The sequence below is a fragment of the Ricinus communis genome, chromosome 1 (genome assembly GCF_019578655.1).
Source record: "Ricinus communis isolate WT05 ecotype wild-type chromosome 1, ASM1957865v1, whole genome shotgun sequence".
Lineage (NCBI taxonomy): Eukaryota > Viridiplantae > Streptophyta > Magnoliopsida > Malpighiales > Euphorbiaceae > Ricinus > Ricinus communis.
Genome location: NC_063256.1, coordinates 5,332,818 through 5,353,211, shown reverse-complemented (window position 1 = coordinate 5,353,211; position 20,394 = coordinate 5,332,818). Strand labels below are relative to the sequence as shown.

The 20,394-nt window shown below is 29.7% G+C and overlaps 4 protein-coding genes across 4 annotated transcripts; all 4 read right to left on the bottom strand.

Moving 5' to 3' along the window:
- Position 1: 1 nt before the first annotated feature.
- Positions 2–1,249, bottom strand: LOC8281915 (MLP-like protein 423). The gene is made up of 2 exons (XM_002531350.4): positions 996–1,249; positions 2–454 (listed from the first exon to the last, which is right to left on the bottom strand). Exons 1-2 carry the CDS (start codon positions 1,180–1,182, stop codon positions 177–179), a joined length of 465 nt encoding a protein of 154 aa, XP_002531396.1. The 5' UTR covers positions 1,183–1,249; the 3' UTR covers positions 2–176.
- Positions 1,250–6,121: 4,872 nt separating this feature from the next.
- On the bottom strand, positions 6,122–7,073 carry LOC8281916 (MLP-like protein 423). Its single transcript, XM_002531351.3, has 2 exons — positions 6,793–7,073; positions 6,122–6,631 (listed from the first exon to the last, which is right to left on the bottom strand). Exons 1-2 carry the CDS (start codon positions 6,983–6,985, stop codon positions 6,360–6,362), a joined length of 465 nt encoding a protein of 154 aa, XP_002531397.1. The 5' UTR covers positions 6,986–7,073; the 3' UTR covers positions 6,122–6,359.
- A 2,000-nt stretch (positions 7,074–9,073) lies between these two features.
- On the bottom strand, positions 9,074–9,991 carry LOC8281917 (MLP-like protein 423). Its single transcript, XM_002531352.3, has 2 exons — positions 9,723–9,991; positions 9,074–9,531 (listed from the first exon to the last, which is right to left on the bottom strand). The coding sequence occupies exons 1-2, from the start codon at positions 9,913–9,915 to the stop codon at positions 9,257–9,259; spliced, it is 468 nt and encodes a 155-aa protein (XP_002531398.1). The 5' UTR covers positions 9,916–9,991; the 3' UTR covers positions 9,074–9,256.
- Positions 9,992–14,587: 4,596 nt separating this feature from the next.
- LOC8281918 lies at positions 14,588–15,563 on the bottom strand. The gene is made up of 2 exons (XM_002531353.3): positions 15,296–15,563; positions 14,588–15,130 (listed from the first exon to the last, which is right to left on the bottom strand). Exons 1-2 carry the CDS (start codon positions 15,495–15,497, stop codon positions 14,853–14,855), a joined length of 480 nt encoding a protein of 159 aa, XP_002531399.2. The 5' UTR covers positions 15,498–15,563; the 3' UTR covers positions 14,588–14,852.
- Between the last annotated feature and the right edge of the window lie 4,831 nt (positions 15,564–20,394).

Genomic DNA, 20,394 nt, shown 5'->3' with positions numbered 1-20,394 from the left:
CTGATAACAAGGGTGCTAATTAAGAACATTCATTGCACAAACAAAAGACATGTATGGTAACAATTACCGTAGATGAAGTACCTTAATTATCAGAATACTGCAGAGCAGGTTACTCTACATTATTTTACTAATAATACTACAATACAACTCAATGTGCAATAACAGCACCGACCGATCTAAACCTTCTGATCCTGAATAAGTTCATCCACCTCCTTGAAGTTCTTTACAACGAAGTCCTTGATAATGTGCGGAACTTCAACCTCATCACTTGTCTTCTCGTACTCACAGCTCCATTCCACCAAGCTTCCATCTCCCTTTGGAAGAACAGTTATGTGGCCCTTGAAAACCTTGTAGTATTTCAGGAGATCACCTTCAATCACGCTGTAAGAAACCTTCTTCTCTGCTTCATGAACAACATCAATCCTCTCTTTCGAGATCTTAACAATTGGAGAACCTGAAAAAATTAAAGTCGCATTTAGTAATGGTATTGCAGTTGATTATTTGGGAAAACGAAGATTCCACGTCCAAGAACCATAGGAGTTACTCCTAATGGCAATTGCATTTTCTCCCCATTGTATGACCCATGTTTAGTTTCCGTGACTAGCATCTTAAAGGTAATTTGTCAATGCACTTGGCGTTTATATGATCCAAATTTAATTTCTGCGACCATCATTTAAGAGGTGATTTCTGAATATCCATGTTGATTATCTGATCTAGGTTTAATTCTCGTGATCAGCATCTCAGAGGTAATTTCTGATGCACATGTCCATCATATATGATTCAGATTTAATTTCTGACTAGCATCTCAAAAGTAATTTTTCAATGCATGTACCGATTATATTATCCGGGTTGTGACCAGCATGTCAGAGGTAATTTTTAAGTGCTTATGCCAAGCGTAGTACTACGAAGTGCACTAGTGAATGTGAGCACAAGGATAGTCCGACATTAATTGGTTCAAAAGAAAAAAGAAAATCAACATTCAACGATGGAATTACCTTCAGCATAAGTGAAGAGACGGACTGAGCCAGCAGCCTTGCCATCGCCTTCAAGTACTTCAATGCTCTTGTATTGGTCAGGGAAGAACTTGGGGAAGAGAGACGTAGAGTCCCTAATGCTACCCCAGAATTTATCTGGAGAAGACTTGATCTCAACTGCTACATGAAGCGTTCCACTGGCAGCCATCTATAGTAGTATGCAAGAAAGAAATAAAAGCAGAGATCAATATTTAGTTACAATTTAAAGACCTTGAAAAATGTAGTTGAATATATAGTGGTAGTAGAGGTTCGATCTTGGACGAGAGCTTTAAATTCATTAATAACTTCAACTGCCACTTTCTTAGCCATTTATCATCACTATCAAGAAAAATGTGCCTCTCACCGGCCAATGCGTGAAATGGGCCCGATCACATAAATTCTTTTGCATCGATTAGTCCTGCTATTAATTTGAATCTGTAACAAGCAATTTGACCTAGCATTTACGACTGTGATCCTCTTCAATTAAAATCGAGTTCTTATTCTTGAATAGGAAAACACTATTCTGATATGCCTCCACTTCCGGATTATGGATCACCTATCATTGAAATGGTGCAATTAATATTTGTTTACCATGCACCATGCACCATGCACCATGCACCCTCTTATTGCATTAATATAAATAATATTATGAGCTAAATTCTCTGCTAATCGTCGGATCAACTATTGTGATATAAATAATATGATCAGTTAATTAACCCTTTTATTAATGTTAATAATAGATGTAATTCACAGTAAATTGTTCGGTAGAAAAATCCTTCCATTTGTGTTTTTTGAAAGGTAATTTTATCCACTGTGAAGCTGAAGCTCGAGAGGATATGAAATCGAAAATTTCCACAAAAAAAAAACATTTATTTGTGTTGCTGCTTTGTCCATCCAACTAAACAACCAAAACTTTCGGCCTTAAATGTGTGAGCTAAGTTGTCGGGCGCCATTGCCTTAAAAGCTACTGGTAATTGTAGGGCTCGCAATTTTTTGACACGTTTAAAGATTTGGATCTAGGGTAAATGGGTTTGAATCATATGGGTTAGTATGAAAATAAATTAGGTTTAAACAGGTTGATCTGTCTAATACACGAGTGACGCGAATAAACACGTTTCTTTAAATGCACTCATAAATTTATATATATATATAATTTGAAATTATAATAGTTAGTTTTTTATTTAAAAATTTTAGATTTATTAAATAAATTATACATATCAATTCGTTTAACTTAATTAATAAATATATTCGTATTTAAATTTAGTGTTTTGACATAATTAATTAAACGAATAATACTTAAATTAATTTTTCTTATATTATATACATATATCCACACCACAAGACATGTACATAATAGAAACTAAGCAACAAGATTTTCTCCTTCACTCCGCATCTTCAAGATGCCACCTACAAATTTTAAAAGGATTATCACCATATTATTACTGATTAATAATATATATACTATACTATGTGTAACCTTCTCAGATCTTTTGACCTTACATATTTACCAATCAAGTGTTGGGTTTAGTGGTCCTATCCACATCTTTTGCCTACTCTCACTTTCTTTTAAGAAATACCTCAGCTCTTTATCTTTTTAATATCATAAATAATATACACATCAATCTCATGCTTCTAGGCATTACATTAATTTTAAGGGAAAATATACTTTTAAGCCTTTCAATTTTTCAGTTTTATTCTTTTGATTTCTTTAATTTTTATTATACTTCATTGAATTTTCATACTTTTATTTTTATTTTTATTAAGTATCTAATGATTCTTAACTAAAACAAAAATAAAAACACAAAAATTCAATTGAATAAATAAAAATATCATAATATATATATATATATATATATAATAAAATTAAAAATAAAAGTACAGTAGCTCGATAAAATAAACTAAAAATTTAAAAATTTAAATAAAAAAATTCAAAAATTCAAAAATAGATTTTTATCTATTTTTAATCATCGTTAATTTTATCTAATTACATAAGCATAATAATACATGTATCTAATATTACTATTGTTCTTATGACACAGTCACAGGTCCTACTGATTGAGCTTTTACCTCATTAAGTTTTTGTGGTGCTTATGAGGATGAAGGTGAATAAAGGATGACCAAGTCTTTTCAGACATAAATTTGTTCATATGCTATGTTTTGAATTAATTTATAAAACATATTTTGCAACTCTGTATTATAAAATCTGGAACTAAGTATGATGGTAATGATGATCATATTATATCTGATTAAAATGAGATTTAGTTTCTTTAAATATGCTCATTTATTTATGAGTAATTTTTTTTTCTCTTGAATCAAGTTGGATAAGTATTTGGATCCAAAACTTAAACCTAAAATAGGATACAAAAGGTTTAGCTCATAACAAAGCTCGAAGTAAATGACATATATAATTCTTTTTTTTTTCCCTATTATTGTTAAATAATATTACAATTGTAGATTAGTTGGTTATTCAAAAATTGATTTAATTTAAATTTATTTTGAATATATTTAATGAGATTTTAAAAAAAATTAGAAAAAAATTAATTCATTAGGCTCATAGAAACTTCACTTTATAAACTGAGAAATTAGCTTATAAATTAATGGCAAAACTCATGCGACCCTCAACTTTGCATGGTTGATTCAGTCCGTTCTTATATTTCAATTGCGTCCTTTTCTGACGGGAGAGTAGAAATCATTAAAGGCAAAAAATAAATAATAAAAAAAGCAAATTGAAAAAATTGATTAATTCTTTCTTTTCTTTCCTCGTGAGTTCTTCACAGTTAGCATATGTAGAATTTGAGTGTTGTAGAGAATTCATATATCATTTTTATATTTCTTCTTTCTTATGCTTATAGATAATTTTTTCTTAGTATAAGCCTTTGAATTGTTTTAGGTAACCTAATTAGAAAAGTGTCTGAATTGATTTGCAAGAGGGGCCATCGAAAAGTGAACCATGTTTATTACCCAGATATGTTTTCAATTGGTTATATTGATCTTTTGGGATCTATTTGCTGATGAAGATCAGTGCTTACGCCCTACAAACTCATGATTGCAGATTTTGGGTAAGCATGAAATTATTTACATGGAAGAATTTATCCATGAGAATATGACTGTTGGACCTCTAGTTCAAGGAGGCAAAGAACTTCCCATTGCCAGTCCAGCTCATCGCTCCTCTGGGAGGTTTGAAGAAGAAGACACATAATTTTGCAGCTTGAAACTAGTGGTTGTGGGTATGGTGCGGCGGTGGTTAAAGGGCGATGGAGGAGGAGAGAGATGGAGCTGATTTTTGTCTATTTAGCTTTATTCTAATTTTTTTAGTTATTTTCTTTAATTATTTCTAGTTTTTTATTAATTAATTTTCTTATATTTAAATTTTTTGAAATAGATTCTTATTTAATGGAAAGTTTACAACACTCACTTAACAACTGTTAAAAAAAATTTAATGATGATAAAAATAAAAGTTAGATTTTTTTTAAAATGTAATTAAAATATACAGCCGAACCAATCATATAAAGTTTAGAGATCTAAAGTTGGGCTTTGCCTAAATTAATTATTAGTTCAATATTTAAATATGGATTTTTATGTTTTTGCTTATATAAGTTAGAAGAATATTTGGTTAAACTTGATAAATTTAATTATCTTTAAGTACTTATATTTTCCTAATGGGTTGATGAATAATTTAAATTTAATAACATAATCATTAAAATTTTTAAATCTGAATAAATTTGTATAGTCTCGTAAAAGTTTGATTTTAGCTAAGCTTGAAAGTAAATAACCTAATTTCTTACCTATCCATATTTAGCTTCGCTCGACTGGATTATATTTCTGGACAGTATTGTTATATTATATTTGTAGTTTTGAACTAATCTTTTTAATAACAATACATAAATTAAATGTTAATCTTGTCAAATTTACTAATTTTCAGTATTTAGGGACAAAAAAAAGAACCGATCCTGGAGAGGCGTAGTTGGCGGTGAAATTCTGTGATTGTTATATGATAGTCTTTTATGGTAATTATCGAATCTAGTTCACTTTTAAGGTTGTAATTCTTTTTAAAGTTTTCCTACAATGGCAGCTAATTCACACCTAATTATTTTGAGTAAAATGTTAACAAAAGGTTATTGGTTATAAGTTCATATCAATCAAAAGGCGGAGCTGTGACAATTAGATGGGAGCCGAGATTTAAAAGTATTTACTTCATTCTAATACTATTATAGACTATTTTAAACTTTAATTGTTTTAAAATTTATTTACAATAATAAGTAGATTTTAGCTTTTGTTTAAAATATATATATTTATAGCTTTTTTTGAATTCAAGCTCTCACCTCTTTACTAAGTGAGATTTTGCCGTAATAGCACATATGTAAAGGGATGGTTTCTCCTATTTTATAGTCCACGGCTAATTAGGCCGTTTATGAATAAAAAAGAATATAACTTGATATCGCTACAATATTTGATAAGATTCCATAGGCGATATAGGAATATATATTAAGATAGCTGGTGAATTGTACTTAAAATTAATATGTTATCAAAGGCGATGTAATGATTTATAAATTAATATTTTATCAAAGGCATATGCCACATGCGTGTACAACTCTAGTACTGTTGTCAAAATTGTAGTTGAGGGACTTCTGTCACATTAATGTGATCCAGTTTCATATTTAATTATATACTATCATGGTTGGAAATGCAAATACTTAGTCCATATAGTAATTTCTTTCATATGTTTCCATTGGCCATGCCATTCATATATATGCTTTTGCAAAATTAGTTTTTTGTGGATTGGCAATTGGATCTTATATGAATAATAATTATTTCTATCTTGATAGAGTTTTCATATTAAGCTAAAACCAACAATTATATTTTGATAAACAACATTTTTCATATTCATTTTAGTTTATATTATAGTTTCCATGTATCTTTAATCACTAAATTATTAGATACAATAAATTTTTAAAATTCGAAGATGCAATTATTGACTGGAGTCTTTGCAATAGCATAAAATTAATTTTCCAATATGACAATATTCCTTAAGTATTTCCACAGGATTTATGCAGCAGCAGTACCAAGTCACCTATTGGATCATATTAGAGAACATTCATCGAAGAAAATACAGCAATTAAAGCAGTGTATTTAACCGAGAACAAAAGATGAACACCTTTTACATAGAAATAGCAAAGACTCTGCTAATTTACATATACATAAAAGATGTTCTTTATTTATATATGTATAATATAAAATACATCAAATATGTTTTAAGGATGAACTTTAATAAGAGCGTGAGCTTTTTATTTATTTTTGGCGCGCGCATTTCAGTGTTGTCATCAATTCATTCCCATATCACCAGGTTTAGGCCCTAAGAAGATAATCATCCAGCTTTCCCAAGGTCTTCACAGCAATTTCGTCCAAGTCCACCTCAATATCAAGAGGATTATTTGGATTTGGGAACATACCGTTCCATGTCCATTTCACCCATGTCCCATCATCCATTGTAGTAATTGTTATTTCTCCGCAGAAACTTGCGTAGTATTTCAGGATATCCCCACCCAGTACTGTATAAGAAAATACTGGCCAGTTCTTTCCAGTAATTTGCTGTTCTGATTGTTTGATTCGTGGAGAATCTACAGAACAAATATCGCAAGTTAGCTACTTAGTTTAGTCGTTACTGGGGCAATTGCAATAGCATACTACTCCAACATCACACAATTCAATCACAATTTAACTATTAATTAAGCATTAACTAAGGATATTAATTAAGGCGGTTATATATATATAGATGTACCTTCACCATATGTGATGACGCGAACAGTGCCATCTGAATTACTAGGGGAAATGGTGGTGTAAAGGCTAGGAATAGCAATTGGGAACAATTTTGTGGAGTTGACAATGGCCTGCCAGAACTTCTCTGCACTGGACTTAATTTTGAGTTGTACTCCGCCATTGGAGCTCATTCCACCGAAACTGCTGCAAGCCATAATTCTGTTGATAATTTCTTTGGAAGAAAGCAGATTAACAAGAGAAAATGGCTGATCAGGTGACGCAGGTAGTAGGGCTTAATATGGACATGTATATATAGCATTTGGAGTGGGTGGGGGGTGGTTTCTTTGCTGTATGGGAGACTTAAATTCATTTTGATGAGGTTAAAGGTTCAACTAACACTACCAGACTTAAGGTTAGTATCAGCACATTTTAAGGAGAACCCTAGCCATTTCAGGGGTATCCATTTCTTCGTTTCCTTTCTTTTCTCTCTTTTGGTGTATCCCAAGGCCAGATAACCTTGAAATCATTTTTTAACCAAGTTTTATACCCCTTTTTCTAAATAGTAGAAACTAACAAAAAAAAAGTACTTAAATAATACATAATAAAATGAAATTTGTTTATTAATTAACAATCAAGAGTTCTTGAATGAAATATTTAACAAAATATTTACTTCTCATGTCAATAGGAGAAGACTACAATATCTTTAAAGAATAAAATGAATCACGAATGGACTCTTATTTTAGGGAAACTTATCTTCAGAGAATTCCTTTCAATAAATCATTTATTGGCTTTTAATTAATTATTATGTTCTTTTGTTTTTTTTTTTTCTTTTTTTCCCCTGTTCTTTTTACATCGCAATACTAAAGGAGCAACATGCATGATTGAGATAGCTGTTATTTTCCGTCTATATATCATTCTCCCTGAAGTAGCCGTGACCCCCCTACTTTCCGTCTATATATCGTTTCTTTTTGAATTTTTTCAATTTAATCTCCTTAAAAAACAGAATTATGTGTTTTATTTATGTTTTATTTTTTATTTTGAATTTGATCATGCAAAAATAAATTCCTAGCTCTGTATCTGCTGGCTAGTGATTAATTCAAGGAAGTTTTCTTGTGTAATCTCTGACAGGGAAATTGCAATTGTTGATTATCAAACATAGGTTAATATGAAAAAAATCATACAACTCAAGAGGAATATGTTTTAAGACAGTTGGTCAATTGTATTTAAAATAAATATTTTATAAAAGGCAAAGTAATAATTTATAATACATAAATTAGTGGCATATGCCACAAATTATTTACACGCATGTACAAATCTAGTACTGTTGGCATAATCTGTTTTTAAATAATTAAACTTTGATTTTCATTGTTGTCCTCCTCCAAAGACAAAAAGAGCTTTTGGAGGGATAGCAATCCAAGATAAGCAGACTTTATAGAGTTGCAGCAATTATCCAATTTGCCACTCTAGTATATAGCAATTCTAAGAGCAAACTTGACAACTGCATTACTAAAAAGAGATAGAAGGGCTTTACTTAAATGATAAGCAATGTAATGTTTAGTTTGCTTATGAAGACTTCTGTCAGTATTTGGCAATCAATTACAAAAATACAATTAAGCGCTCCCATGTCTTTAGTTAAATGAACCACTCTGAGTAAAGTTAGTGCCTCAGCTTGAAGAGCGCTTCTGGTAGGAACTAGTCTAACATCTGCATCTAGCAGACTGCCTTTCCAATTTTTGCACACTACTGTAATGCCTGCAGCCTGGTTTGCCTGTTTCTTTCAGGTCGCATCAGAATTAAACTTGAAGCTATTCATAGGAGGGGCGATCCACCTGGAAATGAATGTGGAAGGATTTTAGAGGTAGAACATGAGCTGGTAGTTGAAGGAACCTTTTTAACATTAATATTTTTCAGTTTCATAACTAATTATCTGTTGTCAGGGATCAGAAATGCAAATACGTAATGCGTACAGTATATTTTTTCATAAGTTTCCCATGGGCGTGAGCAAATTTTTTGTGGACCGGAGGAATCCGGACTGGCAGGTATATAATTTTTTTTCTACTATTTCTGCATTGTATTTGGCTAAACCCAATAATTAAATATATTATATGGCAATCTAAGAGAGCGTATAAATAAAATGGTAATAATTTCTTTTTAACTTAACTAAAATTTCGAGTTCGAGTCTCGTATATACAACTGCATTAAAACTCTTGAAGAGTATTTTATCGTCCGCAAGAATTACACTCTAATTACTCTACATAAATAAATAAATAAAAATAATCATAGAACATTTATTAAACCATAAATAAAAGATGAACACCTTATGCACATAAATTAGAGTCTGCTTAATTTAAATATACATAAAAGATGTTATTTATTTATACGTAGATAAAATACATGAAGATAAACTTGAATAAGAGCATGGCGCATTTTAGTTATTATTGGCCCGCGCATGTCAATATTGTTGTCATCTCCATATGTCCAGGGTTTTAATATGCCCTCAGAAGATATTCATCCAACTTTCCCAAGGTCTTCACGGCAAGTTCTTGCAAGTCCACTTCAATATCAGTAGGGTTATTAGGTTTTGGGAACACACCGTTCCATGTCCACTTCACCCATGTCTCATCATCCACTGTAGTAATTGTTATTTCGCCACAGAAACTTGCATAGTATTTCAGGATATCCCCACCCAGTATTGTATAAGAAAATGTCGGCCAGTACTTTCCAGTGATTTGCTGTTCTGACTGTTTGATTTGTGGAGAACCTGTAAAACAAAGATAATATATAAATTAACTTCTTCGTTTAGTTGTCACTGGGGCAATTGTAATAATAGTATACTAGTCCAACATCTATCTCATGCACAATTCAATCAGAGTTTTAATTATTTAAAGATATAATTAAGACAGTTATATATATATACATATATATAGTTAGGCAGTTATAGTATAAATGTACCTTCACCGTATGTGATGACGCGAACAGTGCCATCTGAATTACTAGGAGAAATGGCGGTGTAAAGGCTAGGAATAGCAATTGGGAACAATTTTGTGGAGTTGACAATGGCCTGCCAGAACTTTTCTGCACTGGACTTAATTTTAACTTGTACTCCGCCATTGGAGCTCATTCCACTGAAACTGCTGCAAGCCATAATTCTGATGATAAGATCTTTGGAAGAAAGCAGAGACAAGAGAAAATGGCAGATCAGGTGATGCTGGGATAGGGCCTAATATGGACGTATATATATAGCACTTGGAGGGGGGTTTCTTAGCTGTATGGGAGACTTAAATTCATCAGGATGAGGTTAAAAGTTCAACTAACGCTACCAGACTTTAGGTAAGTATGAGCACATTTTAAGGAGAAATCTAGCTTTAGTTTTAACCCTTAGCCAATTAACAAAGAGGGGGTGTTCCTTTTTTTCTCCTCTCGGTCTATCCCAAGGCCAGATAGACAGGAAATACAATAACGTGAAGGTACAATTTACCTAAACTGTATACACCTCCTTGTAAATAGTAGAGGTTGGTCAAGAAAAATTAAATAACATGTAATAATGAAATTTATTTATATTCAATTAACAATCAAATTTGACTAGAATGTCTTAAAGAATAAAAAGGAGTTATGGACATTTTTAGAGAAATTTATCTCTAAATTCCTTGATTTTGCATCATATTGAGAAGGACTTTTAATCAGTATGACTCTGAACCTAACCCAAGCTTGTAGGGTGCCTGATTAGCCAATGTACGAACAAAAGCAATTATACAATTTTGCAACTCGAGAATCAAATCCATTACTAAACCAGAACATGGCAGGTCACTATTCTCGCCTTGAAGAGCATTAACAAGAATTTGTGTGAATTTGTCTCAGCAATAACATTACTGGTATATTGATATGTATCCACCAATTCGTTTTCATCTTTTTTGCTCTTTTTCGGACGGCGGAGTCTAACAATCTGAAATTTTATTTAATTTAATTTTTAATTTTCTGCATGAACTGGATAAAGAGGTGAGTATAAAAAGGATAACAAATTACCATACTAGATATATAATAATTACAAACATCTAACAAAATAACTAGCTATATAAATGAAATTTATAAAGCCATATAAAAGAACACATCCTAAATAATCAAAATTGTACATGTATTTTTCAAAAATCTGTCACCGAATTAAAATCAAAAAGTCTTTTTAAACAGTTTAATATACTCATAAATTATTTTTTTAATTTTTTACAGTTTCGGATGCAACGGATGTCTAACATGACAGTACAACGGCAAATCTTTAACATGCATGCGTAATGTGAAAGCAAATTGCACTGCTAATATTCTGTAATTTTAAGGATGACCTTTCTCTATATAAAAAAAAAAAAAGAATCAACGGACAGACAATTGAGCAGATAAAATATATTATTAACAGAAAATGCCAATCTTTAAACACTAAGTTTTTTGTTTTTCCTTTTTTTGGTTAATACTAAGGAGGGGGAAACCCATTACAGCGTAACGGCTCTTGGAAGAGCAACACCAATTATACCCTCAGCAGGATTTGCTGCAAAGCAGATGGAGGTGCTGCCGTACGATGATAACCTAACTATGACTCAAAGCAGAATTTGCATCCTAATCCACTGCCTCGTTACCTTCCCGAAGCTAAGAGTATGTGAAACTTTTTATATAATATCTTGCTCTTTTTTTTTTATTTCTTAAAACAATCTTATTTTGAGGTGTTAATATTTATTATTTTGATTGGTTAAAATTATGTTTTGATTAATTATTTCAATTTAAAATGACAAATTATGGAGATCAAAAAAAGAAGATGACAAATTATGAATTTATGTTAATAAGTACATGAATCTTCATATGTGAATCTTTTTTCTTTCATAGATTTTGAGATATACAATCATAATTATTCTTATTCACTAATAAAGATTTACTTTTATTGAAGGATTATATAATCAATAAACTTGAATTCAATATAGTTATATTGATAAGCTCTTTCTCTCATGTAAATGAAGAGTTCCAAGCGTGGTGGCCCAGGAAACTAATCCAACGGTCAAGTTATTATTTGGTTAAAGATTTATAGAAAGGTGTTTAAAGAGTGCAAAGGTTGTCATACCTTGCTAGCTTCTCTCCGGTGGTATTTATAAGGTGTGGGGTTTGAGAGTTATTTATCTGGTAGATAACGTGTAATGGGGCTCTAATAGTGGAGAGAGTGGATTCCTATATTCAAAAAGGAGGTATCAATCGTGGACATGATCAAATATGCTAGGAGATTCGATTATTCGGATGTAAATTTTGGAAGGATTAATCTATTGGGGCTCGCCTTAGGGCAACCTTTTTATACAGAATTGTATCAATTGTGATTAAATATAATTCAAAGAATAAATTTAGATTTAACTAATATTTAATTTATTCTTAAAAAAATTATACTTTGCTTGATAAAAAAATTTATATTTATTTACTTATATTTTATAATAAAATATTATATATAGATATATATGGACATAATTCGGAGATTATGAGGTCAGAATAGGGTGGAGTAGTCTAGACTGACCCGTCACTAGTAGCGGGGCACTTCGTTCAGATCGGGTTTATTTACATATACGGCATAAATTGTCATCTCTAGTTGTAAGGTGTTTTTAATAAAAAAATTTAAACTTTTATATAACATCTTGATCGAGATTTCAAGAGAAATTTTTCGATTCGTTAGAATTCAATTTAGTTCGGAGTTATCCGACCCGTTAGTCAATCCAAGTCTCAATTGCTGGCGGGTGCGGGTCGTCCATGGCAGGTGAAGCTTCAAGAGTTCAGCCTTCTTTTTGGCGCAGTGCTACTAAATTATCCTGGGAGCGTCTCGTTTGATTTCCTCCAGCCGTACTTGGTTGTGAATCCATTTCTTCTAGTCGTTTCGTCCGTGCTCATAGCAGAGCGTTGTAGCCACACGCGTGTTCTAGCGGTGGTGGATTACTTGAGTTATACGTGTACTGCTGAGGTCAACATAGCGACCTCGGCATCATACAATTATCTATCTATATTATAACATATGTCTAATATTCAATGACCCTTTTATAGTCTAATATATTTCCTAGATTAGAAAAATTATTCGACATTAAGATTATTAATTATTAATAATAATTATAATTTTTTAAAATATAATAAATAATTTATAAAATATTAAAAATTTATTATATTAAATTATGTTATATTATTATTTATAATTAAAATGATAATATCAATCATGAACGTGTATATAGACAATTAATTTCATAGTTAGTTGGTATTAGCACTTTTTTTCACCCTTCAAATTAAAATAATTATTCTTATAAGCAAATATGATAATTTTATTTGGAAAAGGAAAATAAAGATTTTTTTAAATAATTCGACAAAGGTTGATAAAAAGAAAAAAAGCCATACCCTGCTAGACTAAGCAAAAAGGAAATCAAGAAGCAAGGATACGAAAGATCAACTGGGCTATACATGTCACCTGAAAGGACTTGTACTGAAATTACAAACTAAATTCATGTGAAATGTATCCTGATTTTTGGTAAAAGGCTGTCATTTGGTGCATATACTTAACTGTTGTGGGTTGTGAAAATGTAAATGTGAATACATTAATTAGCATTTTCCTAAAGAATTTGATTTTTCCAAAAGAATACAGACAGCCAGCATGAGATCACAATTTTTGTAGCCTCGGAGTGTATGGTCATTGTTTAAGGCTATTATGAAATATACATTTGTCTCTATATATCAACCTGCAAAGAACACAAATGAGCTGGCTAGGGCATGTATTTACCAACGTAATATTTGTATTTTGTAATAATGGCTCTATAAAGATGTTTTTCAGATAATTTTTCAATTTATTTATTTTTATCATCATTCCATTATTTTTATTTCATGTCATCGTACTATTAGGAAATTCAACCAATTTTTTATGAGTTCGCAATTGGTTCTCCACCTTAATTCCTATCTGTTTTCTTCTATAGCATGAAAGATGTATTTAATTAATATTTTAATAGATTTTTTTAAGTGAATTATTTTTAATGATTTTCGTAAAGTTGATAATTTTATGAATAACTTTTACTTTATCTATCTCTCAATCAATTTCTCTTTTTACTCTCTGGTTTCTAATTATGGTTGTGGAAGGCCAACTCAATTGTTTGTCTCAGCGAAGTTATAAGAATCTTGGTCAAAGTATTGAGGATGCTCATTTGTTGTAAGTATAAGCTATAATATAGTTTTTTCCTTTGTTTTGTTTTTTAATTTTCTAATTTCAAGGATCTAGTTGTGACTTCTTTAAATCACACGACAAATTGGTAAACAAGAGGATATTATCATATGGTGCAAGAGTTGAGGAATTTCTATTTGAATTTGGAGAAGTTTGAACCTAAATTTTGAAGTGATTTACACATAGAGCACAAGAAACAACTGAAATTGGTTAATTCGAAATTGGTTAATTCAAAGCTTAAGAAAACAATGGGGGCAATGAGAGAGGTATAAATCGTTTTATAGTTTAATTTTTTTGCCATTGGAATTCTAGTTTATAAGGCTTATTTGGGGGAAATTCTTATCCAGCTTTGGTATATACCCTATAACTAATAGGAAAGTGATACATATGAATGAGTATTTTATACTTTAGTATTAGAGGATTGACATATACTTCATCATTTAAAATTAATAAATATATGTCAATTATTTATCAGTTTAGTATATAGGAAGACATACATCAAACTGAGACAAGAATTTTCCTTATTTTAGTTACTAATACTGTGTTGGTAGGTTGTAAGCTTTATTTTTATCAAATATATGATATGTATAAAAATGAACTTGAATCCATATATAAGAATAGAACTGAAATTTATTTATTACATTGATAACATACAACAGACCGTTCATACGGGCGAACATAGAGTAGCAACATTTTTTATTAATTAGATGCACTTTTATTATACAAGCACAGAGTGAGTAGTAGTAGATGAATATGTATCAGACTATATGATATGGACCTGCAGGCCTTCCTACAAGACAATAGTAGAACGAGTAGGATTTTGATTTTTTATTTATTATATCCCTGCATGGCTCAAATGAGGTAATGTTTTCCTTTTACATGGGAATTTCGTTCTGAAGAGCATCATCAATTTTCTTAAGGACATCAATGTCGAAATCAATGAATTTTCTGATATCTGGGCTTCCAGTTTTGCACTCAACTTTGTATGTCCGAATTGCTTTGGTCCCTCCTTTTTCAAGCTCAACCAGTTGCACGGTGGCATCGTAACTCTTATACTCTTCGGCGTAAGTTCCACAAACTACGTTGTAAGAAGCTTTCACTTCCTGTAGATTTAGGTCATTCACCCTGTCTGTCTCTGACGTGAGTGGACATCCTACATATGTCCACAAAAATTATAGATTCAAATAAGAACTAAAAATCTAAAATTATGCATTTCCTAATCTCATGTAAGGACGTCAGTCACTCATACTAGGGTTTCCAATGTAATAATGAGAACAGCTAATCCATAAATATGTTTATATAATTCTTAGATTTTTACCTGGAGCATATTCAATTTCAATGTCAATCTCACGTAGGCTTCCAGGGTTCTTTAGCTGAATACTCTTGTAAACCTTAGGCAGTAACTTGGGAAGTTTCTCCGGGGAGCTTAGGAATGCTGTCATTAGCGTATTTATGTTCGACTTGAGGGGAACTTCAACTTCTACAAGAGCAAAAGTAGTGATAGTAACAGGTGCAGCCATTCTGGTAATAACCCAAATGAAGTAGGAAGAAAACTAAGGAGAGAATGATTTGCAGGGATGGTGAATTAGAGCTTAGCTTAGACCGGTATTTATACAAGTAGCAGACCCTTGTTATGCCAATCGAATCCTAACAAAACTACTTGTTAGATTTTTATTTAAGTAATGAAATAAATAATATAATGTTGACGCTTTGTCATATAGTTTGAAGCTTTTATATTTAAAATAATTAATCGTTTATCCAGCTGTTATTATTATTTTAATTATATACTTAAATTGATAGATATAATTTAATAAAAAATTTAATATTTAACATTAATTTATAATATTTTAAAAAATAATAGCAAACTAACTATTTTTAAATATTATTTTTAATCTTTTAAAATTTTAAAGTGTTGTTAATACAATAATATAAAAATTATCTTAAGAATATTAATTAATTAATTTTAATATTATATAAATTAATACTACCAAATTAATTGATATTACTTTTCTAAAGTAAAAATTTATTGTATAATTAAAAAATTAAATTTATAATTGAATTAATATTAAGAATATAAAGTAAGATGTTATTTTCTAGAACTAGAATTGTTATCTAATTAGAAAACTAATTTATTAGTTAATATAATATTAAAATATAATTAATATATTATTTTTTAAAATAGAATTAGTACCATTATCTTATTAGGAAACTGTTTGTTAATTAAGACAATATTAAAATATAACTGATATATTATTTTTTAGAATTAGAGTCAGTATTTAATTATGAATTATTAATCAATAAATTAATAGAAAAAACTATAAAATTACACATAAACTTGAATCCTATGTGCCAAAAATAAATACATATGTCAAAATAAATAAGTACACATATTAAAATAAAAATTCTATGTGTCAAAAAATATGCACACATGTCAAAAAAGTTTAAGTCTCAGATTTTAATATATACTAATTGTTTATTCGTGCGTTGCATGGTCATTATTATTATTTTAATTATAAAATTAAATTTATAGATACAATTTAATAACTTTTTAATATCTAATATTAATTTATAACATTTTAAAAAATAATAGCAAACTAACTATTGTTTTAGATATTCTTAATTTTTGTTAAAATTTTATTAGTACGATAATATAAAAATTATTTATTTATTAATTCTAATATTATATAAATTAATACTACCAATATAATTGATATTACTATTTTTTTAGAAATAAAAATTATTATATACTTAAAAATAATTTATTAGTGAATATAATATTTAAAGAATATTATTTTCTATAATTAGAATTATTATCTAATTAGAAAACTAATTTATTAGTTAAGATAATATTAAAATATAATAAATATGTTAATTTTTAGAATAATCATTACCTAATTAGAAAACTAATAATTATCTAATTAAAAAATTAATTTATTATTAATATATTATTTCTTAGGATTAAAATGAGTGTTTAATTAGGAATTTGACTTATTAATCAATAAATTAATAGAGAAAACTATAAAATTATACATAAGCTTGAATACCATGTGTCAAACTAAGTACGTATGTCAAGAATTAAATACACATGTTAAAAAAAATTTAAATCTCAAAAATTAAGATATATATATAGATTGTGATTTTTCGTAATCAAGAAGTAATTTGTGATTTGACTTTTTTGAAAAACTAAGAAGTAATATGTGATTTAATTTTTTTAATATTTTTACTACTTACAAACTAATATTTTTTATATTTCTATGATTTAGTAATAGTATAATATTTATTTTTAATGACAAAATTACTTATTAAATGATCTAATATACTACTCACCATATTGACATCATGTTAAATAAAATTAAAATATATTTTTTAACTCTAATAGAAATAAAATGAAATAATTTTTAAAATAAAATTATAATATTTTTACAGGCATTTTGTTAGTTAATATAATAGTATATCACCTACAAAATAATTTTATTATTGAGAATTGATATTTTATAAAACAATAATGATATTAAATAGGAAGGTATTAAAATACAAAAGAAAAACACAAAGGTACTTTTTTTGTGATGAAAGAAGACCACAATCCTCTAAGAATAAAGGAACCATGAGGTATATTTTTGTATTTTTTCTTTATTTATATTTAGGCTCATGGTATTTCGATAGACAATAATATAATTAATTTTATGTAGGATATACCTTATTTGACCTATTAATTCTTCTAATGAGTACATGTATTCTTTTATTATATGATTTGATTTGATTTTTTCTCTACTATATGATCTGCAGCTTGAATTGAAGCAAAAATGTGAAAGCAAGCTGTTCTATACAACTATTCTTGGGCGATAAAAAAAACAAAAGCAACTGGGTTTCATGAGCCATATGTAAATGCATCTGTCCGGCAAGCAATTGAGCAAATGTGAAACCAACTGGGCTTCATGTTCCATGTGTATATTTATAAATGAGACAAACATATTGATGGGGTCAGTATACGGACATTGTCAATCAAAATGCTCCACCTGTTCATGTGCATCGGCATTTCATATCTGTTCGAAGGAGGTACATTATGCCTTTTTGTGGATGATTTTTTCATTCTTTTAGTCATTGTGAGTTGATTGATGGAAACTCAAAAGAAATGCCAAGTATATGGTCGGAGAAAGGCTCTCAACCTCATATTATATTCTGTGATTCACATAAAGCTAACTGTTATTATCTTCAATCTGCTTCAACTTAGACTCAAATGTGAAATCCAGTTGCTGTGGTCTGATCCGAATGATGGAGAACCAAGTATAACTTCATCTTTCTCAAGCCTCATGACTGACGTCAACACTGTGACATCCTCAGTATAATGCAATTGCATTATCTCATAGTTCCTGCCTTACAATTGTATTTATTTTATATACTTTTTTAGCCACACGCGTCTTCTAGCGGTGGTGGAGCAGGAAATCTGCTTTTTTGCAGGTTCTTTCTGACTAAGGAAGTTTTGAGTTATTGAGCGATTGCAGGCCAAATTCAAATGCATGTAGGCCATGGCCATTTAATTGCATAATTTGTTCTGAACTCTCATCTCTCACCTTGTAATGTTAGGGTCCATCCCCATTTTCCATCTTATGATAAAAACACTATTTCCTGCCAATGAGATTTTGTTTACTAAATTGTGAGGTTCCAAATAAAAGATTTGGATAATTGGAGTCAGGAATTCATTCCAACACCACTTCAGTCTAATAAATACGGAAATTGGTATATCGAAACTGAACTAAATTCATTGTCATGTCTAACTTGAGCTCTTCATATTTGAAGAATTAAATTTTATTTTCTATTTCTATTTTAATAAATGTATATATTTTATTAATTGATATTTTTTTTATAATTAAAAGTTAAGAAGTTAAACAAAACCTAAAATCAATAATACTTATTTAAAAAAGAAGTAGACTTAACTAGGTTATTCTACTTTTTATATATTTTTTTATTATTTATGACATATGATATATATAAAAATACGAATGGAAGAGGACAAATAAATTTATGGAAAGACTTAATTAATTTATTAATTAATTAAATTAATTTAATTTAATAATAAATAAAATTATTAATTTATTAAACATAAATCTAACATAAAAATTTAACTCTATTCTTATTTATAACAAGTTAAAGTTAAAATCAAAATATTTTTATAACTATAAAAGATTAATTCTATATAAAATATTAATGTATTTTGTATATATACATATAAATAGTAGTATAGACCCTGGATAAAAAGGAAGAGAAAGGATTAAAAAAAGAGCATCACAAAATTAGGAATTTTATGTTTGAAGAGAGATCCAACGATGGAGAAGAAGATAAAGAAAGAACCATGAATATAAACCAAATACAATACTGCCCAATTAAACAACGAATTAAACGAAAAATAAAAAAAAACAAAATTGTAGAAGTTTTACAGTCATCCCTTTGCTTTTATTTGTGTGTATTCGCACGCGCTAACACAGTGGTTGTTAAGGGATAAAATGCTAATTTGTCCCTTGAATTTGAAATGGACGACCAATCAGCTTAAATTTTAATTTCTTAATCAATTTACTCAGTAATTTGATAAAAATAATTAATTCAATCTAATTTAAAAATTTACTTAATATGAAAAATTCAATTTGGTCATTAAATTTAAACTAAATGTCAATACTTTTTGTAAAAATAAAAATTGATTTATTTGGAATAATAAAACTGTTTCAATTCCAATACTCGTGAAGAAAGAGTCATAATAGGACATCATCATAGGGAATACCTATTAGTAAGGGATATTTACTGGGCTGGATTAGGGAGCTCCTTAGTAAGAGAGATTTCATAAGCGTGCTCTTTTTATTAATTAGATGCAGAGAGATTTACTGCTCTTAATTATCCCGCTTGTTTTTTCTGTTGATAGGTTAGATTCTCGGTTGAATGTTAGGAAATCCTACCAAAAATGGAGTATTTCCCCTATATCCTAGTGCCTCGACTAGTGCTTGTCCTAAGTGGTGGATGTTTTGTTTAGGCTTTTAGTTATATGTATTCCTCTCTTTGAGTGTGCTAGTAATAAGCCGAGCAAGTCAAATCGAAGCTGGCCATTCTGCAACTTGACCTTATGCACCTTATTTTCTTCTTCTCTATGCGTACGTCTCGAGAATCTTTTAGGATAGCTTCCATGCCCATCTTATACAAACCTGTTGGAATCTCATCTGTGACTATCTTGCCTACGTCTTCATCATCATCCACCTGACCAAACCAATCTTCTCTTGCCCGGCTAGCTCTGCTGCTGATAAGGCTAAAGCGCATAGTAAGCATTGGTGCAGTATAGCGCGGTAGTAGCACATTAAATTAGGGGTAGTTAGCGTGCATTAGATTAGAGTGTTGCATGTTGTCTTGCTAGTGCCTCTCTTTAGCGCCAATTGC